The sequence below is a fragment of the Erithacus rubecula genome (genome assembly GCF_903797595.1).
Source record: "Erithacus rubecula genome assembly, chromosome: 31".
Classification (NCBI taxonomy): domain Eukaryota; kingdom Metazoa; phylum Chordata; class Aves; order Passeriformes; family Muscicapidae; genus Erithacus; species Erithacus rubecula.
Window position 1 is genome coordinate 1,597,373 of NC_136682.1, and position 19,599 is coordinate 1,616,971.

The following is a 19,599-nucleotide window of genomic DNA, read 5'->3' on the forward strand; positions in this document are numbered from 1 at the left end:
ATCTTTACCTGAGCTTCATTAAACCAGGCTGAGCTCAGACTTCTTCAAACCCTCCTTAAACCATCTCGGGCTCTCTTCTGGCTCAGGTTTCCTTAAGCCAGGCTCAGCTCGGGCCCATCAAAGCCCCTTGGCACTAACTGTTGCCTTCATCCCCCCAGGGCCCCCTTGGCTTCTCCGCCCGCCCCGAGCTCTTCCTCCTCGGCCACGTGGATTCCGACCCGCCCGTGCCCAGGTGATCGCAGCACCAGGACCGGACCGGACCTCCAGGACCCCCCCCGGTTATGGGATGGACCCCCGGGACCCCTCCCTGCCCCGGGACCCCGAGCCCCGGGCACGTGGCAGGAGCAGAGCAGAGACCCCCCAGCACAGCAGGACCAGGAGGAGCCACCAGACCTTGGGGACAGAGCCAGGACCCCTCAAAGCTTTTCCCCCTCTCCTCAAAAGGCAGCTCTGGGAAGAGTCCATTGATGTTTCCTGGATTTCCATTCTGATCACTCCAGTACGACTTTGATTTCCCTAATTTGGGGATATTGCAGAATTCCCAGTAAAAGCCAGATGTGCTGCCAGGCTCTGGCCTTGGGCCAGGGCTGACACAAGGGTCAGAGGCATTTCCAAGCATTTCCAGGGGTTTTGGTGCTTCCAGAGCTCCAAATCCACCCTCAGAAGGGTTTGAGGGCAGCAGTTCCCGAAAAATGTGATGGAGCGTCAGGAATTTCCTTCTCTGCAGTTTTTAACCTGTTTTAGAAATAAAAATTTTGCTAACCTTTCCCCTGGGAACTCCATCTCTTCCCAGTTTCCCACCCCACACGCACTGATGGCACTGGCCAGGTCCAGGATGGTGACAGAGGTGCTGAATCCATCTGGGGTTCGCTGGGGAGCTGAAGCTGCAGGATAGATTTTTGATTGATTTTTAAATTGATTTTTGATTGATTTTGGGTAGTTTTTGGTGCAGCCCCAAAGCTGCTGCATTTGGGGGAGGTGGTGGCGGGATTGGGGGGTCTGGGGGGGGCAGGGTGGCTGTGGGACCACAGTCTGCTCCCAGTCCAGTCCTGTCCAGTTCCAGTCCATCCCCATTCCTCTCCCAGTCCACCACCAGTCTACCCCCAGCGGGTCCAGTCCCAGTCCGGTCTCAGTCTGCCACCAGTCCAGTCCTGTCTCGTTCCAGTCTGTCCCCAGTCCTCTCCCAGTACACTCCCAGTCCTGTCTTGTCCAGTCCTATCCAGTCCCAGTCCCAGTCCCAGTCCCGTCCAGTCCCAGTCCGACGGTGTCTCTGCCGGGGGTCCCGCTCCGGTGGCAGGTGAGGGACACACCCGAACTGGGGATTTTTGGGATTCCCTGAGTAGAGGCTGCGCCCCGCCCCAAACGCGGCACTGCCCCGCCCAACAGTGACGTCATACACCATCAGCCAATGGGGAGGCAGAGAGGGCGGGCGGGGCTGCGGCTCGAGGCACCCGGATGTTGGCGGGGCGGGAGCTCGGGGCGGTCCCGGTGTGATCCCAGTCCAGTCCCAGTCCGCTCCCAGTACAGTTCCAGTCCGCTCCCAGTACAGTTTCAGTCCGCTCCCAGTACAGTTCCGGTCCGCTCCCAGTACATTTCCAATCCACCCCCAGTATAGTTCAGGTCCGCTCCCAGTCCGCTCCTGTCCAGTTCTAGTTCTCTCCCAGTGCAGTTCCAGTCCAGGTCCGATCCACTCCCAGCTCCAGACAGCTTCCAGTCCGGTCCTGTCCAGTTCCAGTCCGGTCCTAGTCTGGTCCCAGTACAGTTCCAGTTCGCTCCCAGTTCAGTCCTAGTCCGCTCGCCGTCCGGTCCCAGTCCAGTTCCAATCCACTCCCGGTTCTGTCTCAGTCCGGTCCCGATCCGTCCCCAGTCCAGTCCCAGTCCAGTCCCAGTCCGGTCTTGTCCAGTCCCAGTCCGCTCCCAGACTGCTCCCAGTCTAGTCCCAGTTCCGTCCAGTCCCAGTCCGCTCCCAGTCCAGTCCTGTCCAGTCTCAGTCCTCCCCTGGTCCGGTCCCGGTCCCAGTCCAGTCCTGTCCACTCCCAGTCCACTCCCGGTCCTGTCCCAGTCCGGTCCTGATCCATCTCTAGTCCACTCCCAGTCCGGTCTTGTCCAGTCCTGTTCTCTCCCAGTCCGCCCCCAGTCTAGTCCCAGTTCCGTCCAGTCCCAGTCCGCTCCCAGACCGCTCCCAGTCCAGTCCTGTCCAGTCTCAGTCCACCCCCAGTCCTGTCCAGTCCGCTCCCAGCCCAGCACTCCCAGTCTGCTCCCAGTCCGCTCCCAGTCCTATCCCAGTTCACTCCCAGTCCGCCCCAGTCCGCTCCCAGTTCACTCCCAGTCCGCCCCAGTCCGCTCCCAGTCCTATCCCAGTTCACTCCCAGTCCGCTCCCAGTCCTATCCCAGTTCACTCCCAGTCCTCTCCCAGTCCGCCCCCAGTTCCGCCAATTCCCAGTTTGTCCCAGTTATCCCCGAACTGGGTCTGGCACCGCCCAGGAACGAGTTTCGTTCGCTCATCGGCGAGGAATGAAACGCTGGAATTCGGCTGCGGATGCCCGGGGACACCTACGGATTTCCCTTTAAAAATAACCCCAAAAACCAAGAAAACAACCCCAAAACCCAAGGAAACAATTTCCTTTGTGGGAAACTGAGGAAAAACCGGAGGAATTTGGGTGAAGTAAGAGGAAATTGGGGTGAAAGGCGAGGAGTTTGAAATAGGAAGGATTTATTTTGGGGGGAACTAGGAATTTTGGGGAGAACAAAGGAATTTGTATGAAGCGGGAGGAATTTGAGGTGAATTAGGTGGAACTGGGATGGAAAAAGAATTTGGGGTTAAAATGAGGAATTTGAGGTGAATTAGGTGGAACTGGGATGGAAAAAGAAGGAAATAGGAGTTTAAATAGGAGGAATTTGAGGTGAGTTAGGTAGAACTGGGATGAAAAAAGAATTTGAGGTTAAAATGAGGAATTTGAGGTGAACTAGGTGAAACTGGGATGAAAAAAGAATTTGGGGTTGAAATGAGGAATTTGAGGTGAACTAGGTGAAACTGGGATGAAAAAAGGAATTGGGGATTGAAACAGGAGGAATTTGGGGTTCCCTCGAATAAATCTTAGAGGATTTATTTATCTAGGGAGAAAGGGATTTTCCGTTTTATTTGATAAAATTAATTTCACAATATTTAGCGCAGCGGAGGTTGGGGAGAGCCCCGCCCCTTCCCCTCATGTGGGCGTGGTTGGGAAACCCCGTCCCTTCCGCGAAGGGGGCGTGGCTTGGTTAACCCCCGCCCCTCCCCGCGATCCGCGCGATGTAAACACGGTCTGCCCCCGCCCCTTTCCCATCCCAGCCAATCAGCGCGCGCCGCCCGTTTCAAGGCCACCCCGGCCCCGCCCCCCCGTTCGTCGGCACCGAACCCTGAACCGCGGCCACGCCCCTCCCCCGGTGCGGGGGCGCCTGGAAACCGCCGCGGCCCCGTTCCCTCCGGTGGGCGCGCGCGGCCCCCCCGCCCCTCCCCCGCCCGTCCCCTCCCCCCCCCCCGGGCCCGACGGCGGCGGGAGCGGCAGGTAGGGGGGGGGGGGGGGAGGGGCGGGCACCGGGAGGGGCTGGCGCATGTGTTCCCCCCCACACACACCCCCTCCCGTGTCCCCCCCCCGGTCGCTGTCACCCTCCTGTTGATGTCCCTCCCCGGGGACTCCGTGAACGGGCGGTGACAGCGCGACCTGCCGGGGGATGGAGGGACCCGGGGGGGACCGGGAGTCGCTTGGGCGGCCGCAGCCCGGTTCAAGTAATCCAGGATAGGCTGTTCCAGCCCGGCCTGTTCCCGGTTACTTGTCCCGGGAGGCGGCTAGTGACGTCACGGAGGGGGGGACACGCGAGGGGACCGGAGCAGATGGCGTCTCTCGGTGGGTGTTGGCCCCCCCCCAGCTTTTCACCCCAACTCCTGCCACCCCCCTCAGCCACCTGTTCCTGTCCCCACCTGTTCCTGTCCCCACCCTCCCCATGTCCCTCGTCCCTCTGTCACACCCCCCCTGTCCCCTGTGACCCCCCAGCACCCACCCCGGGGGTGTCAGGAATGGGATGGGGGTGCTCCCACAATCCCAACCCCGGGCCCAGCCGTGCCCCCCCCCCCCCCCATTCCTGTCCCCCCACATCTTTGGGGTCAGATGAGCCCCTCTCTCTATGGATTTGCCATTAAAAACCTGCAGGAGAGAGGGGGCTCCCAGGGGAGCTCAGAGAAAGTTGGGGGTGCAGTGGGGGGGGGGGGGGGGGGGTTGGGGAACATTCCTTGGGGGCGGGGCAGGGTAAAAGATTTTGGGCTCCCCCTTCTCTTCCCAACAAAACACCTGGGCTGGTTCTTCTGCACCTTTATTCAGCCTCACCCCCCCAAATGAGGGGAGGCTCATGCTGCAGTGTGTGAGACAGCAAAGGCTGAACCCCCTGAGCCACATCCCTCAGGCTGGGGGGGCTGGGGGCTCCCGGGGGGGCTCCTGGGGGGGCTCCTCCCCGCACTGGAAGCGCAGGAAGTCCCAGACCTGCAGCCCCCCCCGTTCCCGCAGGTACCGGCCCAGGGGCACCCCCGGCTCCAGGAGGGACCCCTGTGCCAGCAGTCGGGTCTCCGTGTCCCCCCCCAGCTCATCCTCGGGGGTCCCCAGGCTGGTGGGCGCCATTCCCACCACGTGCTGCGCCACCCTGCGCCCCAACTCCTGCAGTTCGGGTGGGGGGGGCCCCGGGGCTGGCCCCCCACAGGCCACCAGAGCCCCGTAGGTGCCCATGGCCACGGGTGGCCCCGGGGGCACCCAGCCGTGGGCGTAGGTGGCCACGAAGCCACCGGGGGCCCGGAGCCACGCGGCTCGGCGCAGCGCCAGGCGCTCGCCCAGGCGGCCTGGGGGGCACAGAGGGGTGGGGTCACAACCAGCAGCGCCAGAAATGGGGTGGGGGGCGACCACAGAGCCCTGACAGAGAGCAGAACTCCCCAGAAAGGGTTCTGGATCACTCTCCACCCCAGCTCAGAGTTCCCCCCGGGGTTCTGCCCCACCCAGGACACTGGGGGGCACTGGGAGTGTCAGGTTTTTGGGGCACTGGGATGGTTATTTGGGGACTTGGGACATAGTGGCAAACTGGGATGTGCTTAGAAAGGGCACTGGGCAGACTGGGAGTGGTGATACAGGCACAAGATGGGGCATTGAATAGACTCAGAGGAGCACTGGGCATACTGGGATGTACTGGGAGAGGCTCAGGGGTCCCCACTCACCCATGGCCAGCGCCAAGTGGTCACTCAGCAGTTCCCCCCCGTCCCCTGCACGCAGCTGGGCCAGTTCATCCTCTCGCAGCAGGTGCTGGGGGGGAGAGGTCAGACAGGAACCCCAGCACCCTCAAACCCTGCCCCAGCACCCCCAAACCCTGCCCCAGCACCCTTGGCACCCCCAAACCCTGCCCCAGCACCCCCAAACCCTGCCCCAGCACCCCTAGCACCCCCAAACCCTCCCCCAGCACCCCAGCACCCCCAAACCCTGCCCCAGCACCCCCAAACGCTGCCCCAGCACCCTTGGCACCCCCAAACCCTGCCCCAGCACCCCCAACACCCCTGGCACCCCCAAACCCTCCCCCAACACCCCTGGCACCCCCAAAACCTCCCCCACCACCCCTGGCATCCTAAGGCACCCCAACAACCCCACACCCTCTGTGCCACCCCAACACCCCAGAACCCCAAAGCATCCCTGAGTTCTGACACCCCCTGACACCCCACCCCTCCAGCCCCCACCTTGGTGCCTGAGGCCCCCTGGCAGTGCCCCAGGACCCCTCTGGCCGCCATCTCCACCAGCTGCTGGAAGTCAGGGGTCCGTGCCACGAAATCTGTCTCACAGTTCACCTGGGGGGGGGAGGGGACACACACAGTGACCCTGGGGACACACAGATCCCTCCCCCTGGGGAATCTGGGGGTCATCACTCACCTCCACCATGACAGCAGCTGAACCCTCGCTCAGGACCCCCCACGAGCCCCTCCCGTGCCCGCTGAGCCCCGGCGGCGGCAGCTCGAGCCCAGCCCCGGCGGCGGGACTCAGCCTCGAGCCACGCCTCAGCCTGGGGGCAAATGGGAGGGGACAGTCATCCCAGTGTCCCTGTCAGTGGGGGACAGTCATCCCAGTGTCCCTGTCAGTGGGGGGACACTCATCCAGTGTCCCCTGTAAGGGGGGACAGTCATCCCAGTGTCCCCTGTAAGGGGGGCAGGGTCATCCCAGTGTCCCTGTCAGTGGGGGACAGTCATCCCAGTGTCCCCTGTCAGGGGGGACAGAGTCATCCCAGTGTCCCTGTCAGTGGGGACAGTCATCCCAGTGTCCCCTGTAAGGGGGGCAGGGTCATCCCAGTGTCCCTGTCAGGGGGGACACTCATCCCAGTGTCCCCTGTAAGGGGGGGACAGTCATCCCAGTGTCCCCTGTCAGGGGGGCAGGGTCATCCCAGTGTCCCTGTCAGGGGGGACAGTCATCCCAGTGTCCCTGTCAGTGGGGGACAGTCATCCCAGTGTCCCCTGTCAGGGGGGACAGTCATCCCAGTGTCCCCTGTAAAGGGGGGACAGTCATCCCAGTGTCCCCTGTAAGGGGGGCAGGGTCATCCCAGTGTCCCTGTCAGTGGGGGACAGTCATCCCAGTGTCCCTGTCAGGGGGGGCAAATGGGGGCAGGGTCATCCCAATGTCCCTGTCAGGGGGGACAGAGTCATCCCAGTGTCCCCATCACTGCCCCACGGGGAGGACACCCCACCCCGCAGCCCCCCCACCCACCTGCTCCGCTCCAGCTGCCCCAAAAACCCGCTGCGCCCCCCCCTCCCCCACCAACTCCACACCCCCAGCTCCTCATTTCCCCGCGGGTTTTGTGCCCCCCCAGTTCCCACCACTGCCCCCCTCTATCCCACCCCACCGCCAGTGACCCCCCCCGGTCCCGCACCTGGCGCAGGTCGCCCCCCGCCCGCTCCAGCGCCTCCCGGCAGCGCATCACCGGCTGCCCGGTGCGCGCCCGCAGCTCCCGCAGCTCCCGCAGCGCCGGCGGCGCCGCCGCGCTGAACCAGCGCCCCGGGGGGGCCTGCAGGGAACGGGGGTGTCGGGAATGGGGGATCCCGGGACGGGGAATGGGAATGGGGAGGCCGGGGAGTGTCCCGCCATGGGGGGGTCACGGGGTGGTACCGGAGAGGGGAAGCGCGGAGCGGTGGCGGGGGGTCCCGGGGCTGGGGGGTCCCGAGGGTGGGAGGGGGTTCCAAGGGGTTTTTAGGGGTTCCCGGGGTGTTCCCAGGGGGTCCCGGGGCTGGGGGGGTCTCGGGGCATGCCGGGACTGGGAGGGGGGGGGTCCCCGGGGCTGGGGGGGTCTCGGGGGATGCCGGGGGTCCCCCGGGCTGGGGGGTCCCGAGGGTGGGGGGGTTCCAAGGGGTTTTTAGGGGTTCTTGGGGCTGGGGGTGTCCCAGGGGGTCCCTGGGGTTGGGGGAGGTTCCTGGGGGTGCCCGGGGCTGGGGGGGTCCCGGGGAATTCCCGGGGGTTTCCGGGGGTGCCCGGGGCTGGGGGGTCCCGGGGGTTTCCCGGGGGTCCCGCTCACCCGCGCCGCCCCCCCGAGCGCGCCCAGCGCCGCGCGCTGCATCCCGGCCTGCCCGCGGCGCGCCGCACTGACGTCAGGATCCCGCCTGACGTCACGGCTACGGGCGCCGGGAAGGGTCAGAACGCGGGCATGCGATTGGCCGCGCGTATGTGACGTCAGCGCGGGCGCGACGGAGCCAAGGGATTGGCTGGGGGGAAATTTTTGGGGGCGGGGGGAGCTGGAAGTGCCCGGCTCGAATCCCCCACACCTGAGAGACCCCCAGAATTACGGACCCCCCTCCCTGGGCCCTCAGCGCCCGCAGCGCTGACCCGGCACTGCACGGCCGCAGAGAGACCCCCGACCCTCATAGACCCCCCCTGACCCTCACAGACCCCCCCTGACCCTCAGAGCCCCCCCCGACCCTAACAGACCCCCCCCACCCCCGACCCTCACAGAGCCCACCCCAAAATCCCAGTAAACCCCCCCCAACATCCCGAATAACGCCGGGCCAGAGTGAGTGAGGGTCGCCGCCTCCGGACTTCCCAAACCCTCCCCGACCCCCCTAAACCCCTCACAACCCCCCCAGAGCCCCCCTCCCACCATGTCCCACCGCCTCCCCCACCCATCACCAGCCGGGACCCCAACTCCCCCCAAAATCACAAACACCGGCTGAACCGAGCCCGGGAGCATTTAATCCCCCCAGCCCCCCGTAAGAGACCCCTGCTCCAGCGGGGTCACCGCGTAGATCTCGATGTCCCCCTCCGGCTCCCTCCGCAGCAGCTGCACCCCAAAAAACGGCGGCAACATCTGGCGGAAGAAACGGGAGGCGCCGCTGTCGCCGCCGCGCAGGCGAGCGCTGAGCAGCGCCCGGGCCGGGGGCACCAGCAGGTGCCGGAGGGTGCCCAGCAGAGGGGCGAAGGCTCGGGGGTCGTAGACGATGTCGGAGCCCAGGATGAGGTGGAATTTGGGGGGGAAGCGGCGCTGGTCGCGCCCCCAGCGCAGCGCCCGCACCCGCGGCTCGCCCGCGCCGCCGGGGAAATTGCGCCGCGCGTTCTCCCGCAGCTGCGGCAGCGCCGGCGGCCGGTCCGTGAGCGTCACCTCCGCCCCTGCGGCACCGGCAGCGCGGCAGTCAGCGGGTGCAGACCCCCAGGGAACCCCACCAGAGACCAGCGTAGTGTGGGTCACAGTGGGGGTCACCCCAGTGTGACGCGTCAGCCCGAAATACCAGTAAAACCCCGAGGAAGAGTGGGGGGTCACTCCCTCTAAACCATCACCCCAAAAATTCCAGTAAAACCCCGAGTGAGAGTGGGGGTTACTCCCTCTAAACGATCACCCAAAATCCCAATAAAACCCCGAGTGAGAGTGGGGGTTACTCCCTCTAAACCATCACCCAAAATCCCAATAAAACCCCGAGGCAGAGTGGGGGTTACTCCCTCTAAACCATCACCCCAAAATCCCAGTAAAACCCCGAGTGAGAGTGGGGGTTACTCCCTCTAAACCATCACCCCAAAATCCCAGTAAAACCCCGAGTGAGAGTGGGGGTTACTCCCTCTAAACCATCACCCAAAATCCCAATAAAACACCGAGGCAGAGTGGGGGGTCACTCCCTCTAAACTACCACCCCAAAATTCCAGTAACCCCCCCCCTACATCCTGAATAACCCCGAGGCAGAGTGGGGGTCACTCCCTCTAAACCATCACCCCAAAATCCCAGTAAAACCCCGAGTGAGAGTGGGGGTTACTCCCTCTAAACCACCACCCCAAAATTCCAGTAACCCCCCCCCCTACATCCCGAATAACCCCGAGGCAGAGTGGGGGTTACTCCCTCTAAACCATCACCCAAAATCCCAATAAAACCCCGAGGCAGAGTGGGGGTTACTCCCTCTAAACCACCACCCCAAAATTCCAGTAACCCCCCCCCTACATCCTGAATAACCCCGAGGCAGAGTGGGGGTCACTCCCTCTAAGCCATCACCCCAAAATCCCAGTAAAGCCCCGAAGGAGAGTGGGGGTCACTGTCTCTAACCCACCACCCCAAAACCCCAGTAACCCCCCCTACATCCCGAATAACCCCGAGGCAGAGTGGGGGTCACTGTCTCGGAACCCCCACCACAAACTCCCCATAAAACCCCCCCAACATCCCGAAGAAATCCGAGTCAGAATGAGGGTCACTGCTTCAGACCCCCCACCCCAAAATCCCAGTAACCCCCCTCCACATCCTGAATAACCCCAAGTCAGAGTGAGGGTCACTCTCTCTAACCCACCACCCCCAAATCCCAGTAAACCCCCCACATCCCAAAAAACCCCGAGGCAGAGTAAGGGTCACCCTAACTGGACTTCCCCAAACCCTCCCCGACCCCCCTAAACCTCGACTCAAAAAGGGGGTTAACCACCCGTGGAACCCCCCCCCCCAGACCCCAATAAACCGCAGGGCTGCTCACACCAGTTTCCAGTTCTGTGCTGGGCAGAGGAATGGGGATCCCCCCAATCCAGGGGTGCCCCCCCAGCCCCATAAGTGTCTCCCTCAAAAAATCCCCCAGTGCCCCCCGCCCCAGCCCCCCCCCCCCCGTCCCGCACCCAGCATGGCAGCGAAGATTCCCACGATGCCGGTACCGGCCCCCAGCTCCAGAACCCGCCGCCCCGCCAGCTCCAGGTTCTGCTCGCCCAGGAACCGGCACAGGGACAGGGCCTGGGGGGCACAAAGGGGGGGCTGGGGTACGGCACTGGGGGGGGAGGGACTCCACCGCTTCTTCCTGTGCCCCCCAGGGTCATCCCCACCCGTGCCCCCTGGAATTGCCACCACCGCCCCAGGATGCCCAGGATCCCCCCCCACAACAGCCCCATCTTCTCAGAGTGCCCATTCCCGGTGCCCCCACCCCCTCCGGTGTTCCCCGTTCTCTCGGGCCATCCCTCCTCCCCCCCCCCCCCCCCCCCCGGGATGTCCTGTGTGTCCCCCACCCCATCACCCCATACCCCCCTCGCCATCGCTCCCGGTACACCGGAGATGTCACCACCCCCCTGCCGGTGTCCCCCATATCCCGGTGATCCCCCGGCTTTCCCCATCACCCGGAATTTCCCGGGACCTCCCCAGAGCTCGGTGTCCCCCCGGTGCCGCTCACCGCCTCCCAGACGGCCCCGGCGGGCCCGAGCCGCGGCCCGTGGTGCTCGGCGATGCGCAGGACGCGCCCGCACAGCCGGAACCGGCGCCGCTCCGGGAACAGCTCGGCGAAGAGCGCGGGGTCGCGGGGGAACACGGCCCGCAGCGCCGCTTCTCCTCGCTCCTCTTCCTCTTCCTCTTCCTCTTCCTCTTCCTCTTCCTCTTCCTCTTCCTCTTCCTCTTCCTCTTCCTCTTCCTCTTCCTCTTCCTCTTCCTCTTCCTCTTCCTCTTCCCCGTTCTCCTCCGTCTCGCAGCCCCCCCCGGTCCCCACGTGGCTCCCCGGCGCTGCCATCGTGGAAGAGGCGGGGCCTGGGGACGAGCCCCCGAACCTGATTGGTCGGTGACGGTTAAGCCACGCCCCCTCGGCAGTTGATGGGGCTCCGCCCACGGCGCGAGTTCGGTCCCCGCCCGCGGTCCCGGGTAGGGTCCGGTGTCACTCAATGTCCCCCGGTGTCCCTCAATGTCCTTCGGTGTCCACCAGTGTCCCTCAATGTCCCCCAGTGTCCCCCGGTGTCCCCCGATGTCTCCCGGTGTCCCCCAGTGTCCCTCAATGTCCCCCGCTGTCCCCCGATGTCTCCCGGTGTCCCCTGGTGTCCGCCAATGTCCCTCATTGTCCCCCAATGACCCCCAATGTTCCCCCGTGTCCCCCGGTGCCTCTCGATGTCCCCCGATATCCCCTTCCCCATCCTGCTGTCCCCCAATGTCCCCCGTTGTCCCCTAGTGTCCCCCGGTGTCCTCCGGTGTCCCCTGCCCCATCCCCGTGTCCCACCCTCTATCCCAGTGTCTCCTGGTGGGTCCCTGTCGTCCCTTCACCTGTCCCCTCCCCATCCCAGTGTCCCCTCACGTCCCTTGGTGTCCCCTGCCGTGCTACCCTCTCCCCTCCTCCATCCCAATGTCCCCCGGTTTCCCCAGTGTCGCCTGCCCCATGCCGGTGTCAGCGGGTGGGTTCTAATGTCCCCTGCGCCACCTCTGGTGTCCCCAAGCCAGTCCCCAGCCCATTCCCGTGTCCCCTTTCTCTTTCCCAGCGCAGCAGAGCCCAGTCCTGGTGTCCCCTGTCCCATCCCAATGTCCCCTCTTCCATCCCGGTGTCCCCTGCCCTGTCCCCAATGTCCCCTTCCCTGTCCCAAATGTCCCCAGGCCATCCTGGTCACCCCCGGTCCCACACCCTTCCCTGTCCCTGGTGTCCCCTGTCTCCCCACCCCCAATGTCACCCCACTCCCAGCCCTGTCCCCATGTCACCCCAGCAGTCCCTCCAGGGGCTCCTCCCAGTGCCACCACCTGTCCCTTCCTGCTCCTGTCACTGTCCCATCAACACCAGTGCCACCAGTGCCACCAGTGCCACCAGTGCCACCACAGCCCTGGGGCCCTGACATCCCTGATCCTAGTGTCCTGGCTGCCTCCGTCACTTGTCCTTGGTCCCTGCTGTCCATGTCCCTGTCACACTCCTGTCCCCAATCCCAGTGTCCCTGTCCTCAATCACAGTGTCTCTATCCCCAGTCCCAGTGTCCCTGTCCCCAGTCCCAATGTCCCTGTCCTCAGTCCCAGTGTCCCTGTCCCCAATCCCATTGTTCCTGTCCCCAGTCCCAGTGTCCCTATCCCCAATCCCTGTGTCCCTGTCCTCAGTCCCAGTGTCCCTGTCCCCAATCCCAGTCTCCCTGACCCCTGCTGTTCCCTAATCCCCGTGTCCCCAGCCCTGGTGGCCTTGGCCATGGTGTATCTGTCCCCATGTCCCTTATCCTGATGTCCCTGCTCCCCCATCCCTGTCCCTGCTGTCCCTTTCCCCCGTGTTCCTTCTGCCCTCCTTGTCCTCTCTGTCCCCAAGCCCTGTGTCCCCCTGTCCCACTGTCCCCGGCCAGGGAGGGGACACAGTGCCAACCTTCCCCCAGTTCCAAACGCCACCCCCGTGCCACCTCTCCCGGTGTCACCCCCTCGTGTCCCCACAAGTGCCACCCGTGCGGAGTGTCACAGACCGTGACCCGGGGTGACCCGGGGGGTTCCGCGGGATAATGAACAACCGCTAATGAACCCCGGTAATGAACAACCCGCCCCGGCTCCCCCGGGTCCCCCGGTCCCCTCGGGACCCCCCGCGCAGCTGCGTCACCGCCTGCGTCACCGGGTTAATGGTGGCCCTGCTGTCCCCCGGGGTCACACTGGGGCGGGGCGCCCTGGGGGGGTCGGTCCTGTGATAATTGACAAACGATTCGCGTTAATCATAAAAGTGTTGGGGTTTGTATAAAGCAGAATACTTAAAATAAGAAAAGAAGGTGGACCTGGGTAAAGGGAAATATTTGATTAAACCCACTCTGTTGAAATCCCCCTGTTACATTGTCTATACCAGTTTGTAAAAGAAGAAAAAAAAAGGGATTTTCCACAGCCTAAAAGGTTTTTTTTTTTTTTCAGAATCAGATTTCCTGCCTTGGTGTGATCAATCCCAAACTATCTGCTAAAAATCAACCTTCCCATTTATTCTGCTTTATCTCCACCAAGACCAGATGGTTCCGTGACCAATTGTCCCAAGAGCTGTTCCACGAAGTTTGGGAGTTTCTTTGACCACCATTGCAAAATTACTCCAACAAAACAATAACAATTATTGATCCCTACAAGGAAAACCATCCTATAAAAAGGAAACTGCAAACCGAGTTCAGCCTGTGACCCCCCACGTTTTCCCCAGCGCTGCTTGCTCCGTCTATATAAAATCAACCAAAATTATGCTGAATATCGAGACATTTGTTTCTCATTTATAATTTATACATTTTGTTTCTCATTTATGTTCCTGGAAGCCCCGGAGGGACCGGACGGGACGGGCGGGTCTGGCCCCACATTGCTCAACCCCCCCCGGCCCTCCCGGCACCCCCGGGGCTTCCCAGAACTCGCCTCCGGCTTGGCCGCAGCCGAATTCCCCAAACGGCCCCGAGCGGGAAGAGCCCGCGGAGGGGGGGACGGAACTGGGAACGCTGGGGGTGCTGGGGGGACTGGGGGGACTGGGGGAATTGGGAACACTGAGGGGGCACTGGGGGGCACCGGGAGCACTGGGGGACACTGGGGGGCACTGGGGGGTACTGGGAGCACTGGTGAGCACTGGGGGGCACTGGGGGGCGCTGGGGGGCACTGGGGGCACTGGGATGCACTGGGGACACTGGGATGCACTGGGAGCACTGGGAGCACTGGGGGGCACTGCGGGCACTGGGGGGCACTGGGGGCACTGGGGGGCACTGGAATGCACTGGGAGCACTGGGATGCACTGGGAGCACTGGAGGCCACTGGGGGCACTGAGGGGCTCTGGGAGCACTGGGGGGCACTGGGAGCACTGGGGGGGCACTCTGGACACTGGGGAGCACTGGGGAGCACAGGAGGCACTGAAGGCACTGAGGGGTACTGGGGGCACTGGGAGCACTGGGAGCTCTGGGAGCACTGGGGACACTGGGGGGCACTGGGGGGCACTGGGAGCACTGGGGGGCACTGGGAGCACTGGGCACACTGGGGGGCACTGGGGGCACTGAGGGCACTGGGGGACACTGGGGGCACTGGGGGACACTGGGAGCACTGGGAGCACTGGGGGGCACTGGGGGGCACTGGGGGACACTGGGAGCACTGGGGGACACTGGGGGCACTGGGGGACACTGGGAGCACTGGGAGCACTGGGGGACACTGGGAGCACTGGGAGCACTGGGGGACACTGGGGGGCACTGGGGGGCACTGGGAGCACTGGGGAGCACTGGGGGGCACTGGGGGGCACTGGGAGCACTGGGGAGCACTGGGGGGCACTGGGGGGCGCTGGGGGGCACTGGGGGCAATGGGATGCACTGGGGACACTGGGATGCACTGGGAGCACTGGGGGACACTGGGGGCACTGGGGGCACTGGGAGCACTGGGGGCACTGGGAGCACTGGGGGGCACTGGGAGCACTGGGGGGCGGGCACTGGGGGCACTGGGGGCACTGGGAGCACTGGGGGGCACTGGGAGCACTGGGGGGCACTGGGGACACTGGGAGCACTGGGGGCACTGGGAGCACTGGGGGACACTGGGGGACACTGGGGACACTGGGAGCACTGGGGGCACTGGGGGACACTGGGGGGCACTGGGGGGCACTGGGAGCACTGGGGAGCACTGGGGGGCACTGGGGGCACTGGGATGCACTGGGGACACTGGGATGCACTGGGAGCACTGGGGGACACTGGGGGGCACTGGGAGCACTGGGGAGCACTGGGGGGCACTGGGGGCACTGGGATGCACTGGGGACACTGGGATGCACTGGGAGCACTGGGGGACACTGGGGGGCACTGGGGGCACTGGGAGCACTGGGGGGCACTGGGAGCACTGGGGGGCGGGCACTGGGGGGCACTGGGGGCACTGGGAGCACTGGGGGCACTGGGAGCACTGGGGGGCACTGGGAGCACTGGGGGGCGGGCACTGGGGGCACTGGGGGCACTGGGAGCACTGGGGGGCACTGGGAGCACTGGGGGGCACTGGGGGGCACTGGGAGCACTGGGGGGCACTGGGGACACTGGGAGCACTGGGGGCACTGGGAGCACTGGGGGACACTGGGGGGCACTGGGGACACTGGGAGCACTGGGGGCACTGGGGGGCACTGGGGGGCACTGGGAGCACTTGGAGCACTGCGGGCACTGGGAGCACTGGGGGCACTGGAGGCACTGGGGGGCACTGGGAGCACTGGGGGCACTGGGGGGCACTGGGGGCACTGGGGGGCATTGGGATGCACTGGGAGGCACTGTCTGCTCTCGGCCTGCAGGGGGCGCTGTGAACCCGGGGGGAGGGGCAGCCAAGGCTCGCGCTGCTTGCAGGTTGCATGTGACGTCACAACACCGCGCCGCACTGTGACGTCACTATCCCGCGCCGCGCGGTGCTGCCATGGCGGCGGAGGAGGAGGAGGCGGCTCTGCCGCCCCAGAAACGTTTCTACCGACAGCGCGCGCACTCGAACCCGCTGGCCGATCACACCCTGCGCTAGTGAGTGCGGGAAATCCCGGGAACCGCTCGGAACCCCCGGGAGCACCCGGGCCGGGACCGCGGCGTGGCCCCGCGTGGCACCGCCGGTAACGTGGAGCAGCCGGGCTGGGTCCCGGTCTGTCCCCGTCTCCTCCGGGTCTCACCGACCGCCCCCCGCCTCTGTCTCTCCCCATTTCACCCCCCCCCCTCCGGTGGGGCGGCACCAGCCCCGGTACCGCTGGGATTCTCGGCACTCACATCCCCCGGTACCGCTCGGGTTCAGGGCAGCTCCCGGTACCGCTCGGATTCAGGGCACTCACATCCCCCGGTACCGCTCGGGTTCAGGGCAGTCACATCCCCCGGTACCGCTCGGGTTCAGGGCACTCACATCCCCCGGTACCGCTCGGGTTCAGGGCAGTCACATCTCCCGGTACCGCTCGGGTTTTGGGCACTCACACCCCCGGTACCGCTCGGGTTCAGGGCAGTCACATCCCCCGGTACCGCTCGGGTTCAGGGCACTCACATCCCCCGGTACCGCTCGGGTTCTGGGCACTCACATCCCCCGGTACCGCTCGGGTTCAGGGCAGTCACAGCCCCGGTGCTGCTCAGGTTCTGAGCAGTCACATCCCCCGGTACCGCTCCGGTTCTGGGCAGCTCCCGGTACCGCTCATGTTCCCGGGCAGCTCCCGGTGACGCTCCGGTTCCCGGGCAGTCACAGCCCGGGTTCCGCTCCGGTTCCCGGCACTCACATCCCCCGGTACCGCTCGAGTTCTGGGCACTCACATCCCCCGGTACCGATCAGGTTCAGTGCAGTCACATCCCCCGGTACCGCTCGGGTTCAGGGCACTCACATCCCCCGGTACCGCTCGGATTCAGGGCACTCACATCCCCCGGTTCCGCTCGGGTTCAGGGCACTCACATCTCCCGGTACCGCTCGGGTTCAGGGCACTCACATCCCCCGGTACCGCTCCGGTTCTGGGCAGCTCCCGGTGACGCTCCGGTTCCCGGGCAGTCACAGCCCGGGTTCCGCTCCGGTTCCCGGCACTCACATCCCCCGGTACCGCTCGAGTTCTGGGCACTCACATCCCCCGGTACCGATCAGGTTCAGTGCAGTCACATCTCCCGGTACCGCTCGGGTTCCCGGCACTCATATTCCCCGGTGTTCCCGGGCAGTCACAGCCCGGGTTCCGCTCGGATTCTGGGCATCCCCCGGTATCGCTCGCGTTCCCGGGCAGCTCCCGGTACCGCTCCGGTTCTGGGCACTCACAGCCCGGGTTCCGCTCCGGTTCCCGGCACTCACATCCCCCGGTACCGCTCGGGTTCTGGGCAGTCACAGCCCGGGTTCCGCTCGGATTCTGGGCATCCCCCGGTACCTCTCGGTTCCCGGGCAGCTCCCGGTACCGCTCCGGTTCCCGCACTCACACCCCGCTTCCCTCAGCCCTCCCCGCCCTCAGGACATGGACTGGGCCTCTCTTTTCCCGACTTTCTTCCCACCGGACGCTCCCCCCGGGACCCCCTCGGCGCGCGTGGAGTTCGCCGACCTTGGCTGCGGTTACGGGGGTCTGCTGGGTGAGCACGGGGGTCGCGGGGCGGGCGGGGCGGCGGCGGGGCGGGGGCTCTGACCGCCGCTTCCCGCAGTGGCGCTGGCCGAGCGCTTCCCGCAGACGCTGGCGCTGGGGCTGGAGCTGCGGGGCAAGGTGGCCGCTTTCACCCGGGCGCGGATCCGGGCGCTGCGGGCGGCGCAGCCCGGGCGTTTCGGCAACGTGGCTTGCGTTCGGGGCAACGCCATGAAACACCTGCCGCACTTCTTCCGCCGAGGGCAGGTGAGACCCCCACCCCAGACCCCTCCCCAAACCCTTGGGAGCTGATGGAGCACATTCTGTCCCCCTAAAATGAGTCACCCGCCCCTCCCCCCCGGGACCCCCCTGTGCTCAGCAGTGTCTGGGGGGGTCTGGTTTCCATGGGGTGCTGACCCCCTGACCCCCCCCCCAGCTCTCCAAGCTGTTTTTCCTGTTCCCTGATCCCCATTTCAAACGCACCAAGCACAAGTGGAGAATCATCAGCCCGGCCATGCTGGCAGAGTACGGCTACGTGCTGCGCCCTGGGGTGAGTCCCCAAAACCTGCTGAGCCCCCCAGAGCCCCCCACACCCCCGGGGCTGCCCCCACACCCCCGTGTTGTGCCCATGGGAGAGGCCCCTGTACCCCCCAGGGGTCCCCAATTCCCCCAACCCTCCCCAAGACCCCCAGGGATCTCAGAATTCCTCAGGGTTGTTGTGGGGAGAGGGGTCCAACCTTCCTGGGAGTGGCAGGTTTTGGGGTGTCCCCGATTTTGAAGTCACCCTGGGACTGGTGCACACAGGGGGGTTGGGGTGTCAGGGTGTTTTTGGGGTGTCACAGTGTTTTTGGAGTGTCACGGTGTTTTTGGGGTGTCACAGTGTTTTTGGGGTATCACGGTGTTTTTAGGGTGCCTGGTGCACACAGTGTTTTTGGGGGTGTCACAGTGTTTTTGGAGTCTCACGGTGTTTTTGGGGTGTCACAGTGCTTTTGGGGTATCATGGTGTTTTCAGGTGCCTGGTGCACACAGTGTTTTTGGGGTGTCAGGGTGTTTTTGGGGTGTCACAGTGTTTTTGGGGTATCATGGTGTTTTCGGGTGCCTGGTGCACACAGTGTTTTTGGGGTGTCAGGGTGTTTTTGGGGTGTCACAGTGTTTTTGGGGTGTCACGGTGTTTTTGGGGTGCCCAGGGCCTGGTGTACACAGTGACAGACGTGCCTGAGCTGCACCAGTGGATGCTGCAGCATTTTGGGGAGCACCCCCTGTTTGAGCCCCTGCCCCCTGCCCAGCTGGTGAGAGCAACTGGGGGAGCTGGGGGGCACTGGGAGGTGCTGAGGAGCACGGCAGGACACTGGGATTGAATGGGGGAAACTGGGGGGGCACTGGGAGTGTGGGGGAGCACTGAGGGTCAACTGGGGGCTCAGGAATGGATGGGGGAATTGGTGGGCACTGGGATTAATGGGGAATACTGGGGGGCACTGGCGTTGGTGGGGGAACAGGGGGGCACTGGGATTAATTTGGGATACTGGGGGGCACTGGGATTGATGGGGGATACTGAGGGAACAGGGGGGCACTGAGGTTGGTGAGGGATACTGGGAGAACTAGGGGGCACTGAGGTTAATGGGGATACTGGGGGAACTGGGGTTGATGGGGGATACTGGGTGACCCACTGGGGTTGATGGGGGGCACTGGGATTAATGGGGGATACTGGGTGACCCACTCAGTGTTATGGGGTGGCACTGGGGTTGGTGGGGGACCCACTGGGATTAATGGGGGATACTGGGTGACCCACTCGGGGTTATGGGGTGGCACTGGGGTTGGTGGGGGATACTGGGGGGCACTGGGGGTTATGGGGTGGCACTGGGGCACACTGGGCCGTTCCCTGGAGGGGCAGTGTGGGGCTCACCGAGGAGCTCCGCGGTGTCCCCGGGGTGGCCCTGATGTCACCGAGGGTGTCCCGGTGCCACCCGCAGGCCGCGGACCCGCTGGTGCCGCTGCTGCCGTCGGTGACCGAGGAGGGGCAGCGGGCGCAGCGCGCGGGGCGCCCCCCCTGCAGCGCCGTGTTCCGCCGCCGCCCCGACCCCCCGGCGGGGGAGGGGCCGGACCCCTCCCCCACACTGCCCCGTTTTTAATAAAGTCACCAAATGTCCCCAAGCCTGCTCTGCTCAGCCTCCCCCAGACCCTTCCCCCCAAAACCGGGAGGCTGGAGCCGGTTCCTGCCTCAGTTTCCCCATTGCAGAAACCCCCGGGGGGGGGGGGGGGGGGGGGACGGGGACAGTGACACCCCCGGCACACCGGGGCTTTCCAGCGGCCCCGCCCGGTGGCGCAAGGCGGAAATTCCCGGGACTCCGGTACTAGGGGGGGCGGGGGGCAGCCGTGTGTCCCCCCCGTGCCCCCCCAGA

General features: G+C 65.0%; 4 protein-coding genes across 5 annotated transcripts in view; 2 read left to right on the plus strand and 2 right to left on the minus strand.

Annotated features, from left to right (window-relative positions):
- Positions 1–764, plus strand: part of SLC11A2 (solute carrier family 11 member 2) — a 31,142-nt gene extending 30,378 nt beyond the window's left edge. The window contains exon 17 of the mRNA XM_079329228.1: positions 159–764. Coding sequence (XP_079185354.1) covers positions 159–236 — 78 coding nt within the window. The 3' untranslated portion in view covers positions 237–764. The remainder of the gene's footprint in view (positions 1–158) is intronic.
- Positions 765–4,417: 3,653 nt separating this feature from the next.
- TSFM (Ts translation elongation factor, mitochondrial) lies at positions 4,418–7,700 on the minus strand. The gene is given in 7 exon segments (XM_079329234.1): positions 4,418–4,867; positions 5,237–5,321; positions 5,747–5,854; positions 5,937–5,975; positions 5,977–6,066; positions 6,925–7,059; positions 7,564–7,700. Coding segments are annotated over 7 exon segments (930 nt in total). The 5' UTR covers positions 7,606–7,700; the 3' UTR covers positions 4,418–4,436.
- Positions 7,701–8,232: 532 nt separating this feature from the next.
- Positions 8,233–11,076, minus strand: EEF1AKMT3 (EEF1A lysine methyltransferase 3; the record flags this gene model as incomplete). Its single annotated transcript, XM_079329252.1, has 3 exons — positions 10,661–11,076; positions 10,119–10,230; positions 8,233–8,648 (listed from the first exon to the last, which is right to left on the minus strand). The coding sequence occupies exons 1-3, from the start codon at positions 10,988–10,990 to the stop codon at positions 8,233–8,235; spliced, it is 858 nt and encodes a 285-aa protein (XP_079185378.1). The 5' UTR covers positions 10,991–11,076.
- Positions 11,077–15,539: 4,463 nt separating this feature from the next.
- Positions 15,540–19,341, plus strand: METTL1 (methyltransferase 1, tRNA methylguanosine). Of its 2 annotated transcripts, none has more exons than XM_079329269.1 (6): positions 15,540–15,665; positions 17,083–17,213; positions 17,283–17,467; positions 17,637–17,750; positions 18,388–18,489; positions 19,171–19,341. In XM_079329269.1, exons 1-6 carry the CDS (start codon positions 15,568–15,570, stop codon positions 19,327–19,329), a joined length of 789 nt encoding a protein of 262 aa, XP_079185395.1. In that variant the 5' UTR covers positions 15,540–15,567; the 3' UTR covers positions 19,330–19,341. The 2 variants fall into 2 exon arrangements, with proteins under 2 accessions (XP_079185395.1, XP_079185396.1); XM_079329270.1 differs by having other exon boundaries at positions 15,625–15,751.
- The last annotated feature ends 258 nt before the right edge of the window (positions 19,342–19,599 follow it).

Coding starts and splice junctions, on each gene's coding strand:
- METTL1 (XM_079329269.1), top strand. CDS start 15,568: ATGGCGGCGGAGGAGGAGGAGGCGGCTCTGCCGCCCCAGAAACGTTTC. Junction 17,468..17,636: donor ACTTCTTCCGCCGAGGGCAG/GTGAGACCCCCA, acceptor CCCCCCCCCCAG/CTCTCCAAGCTGTTTTTCCT. Junction 17,751..18,387: donor GCTACGTGCTGCGCCCTGGG/GTGAGTCCCCAA, acceptor TGGGGTGCCCAG/GGCCTGGTGTACACAGTGAC.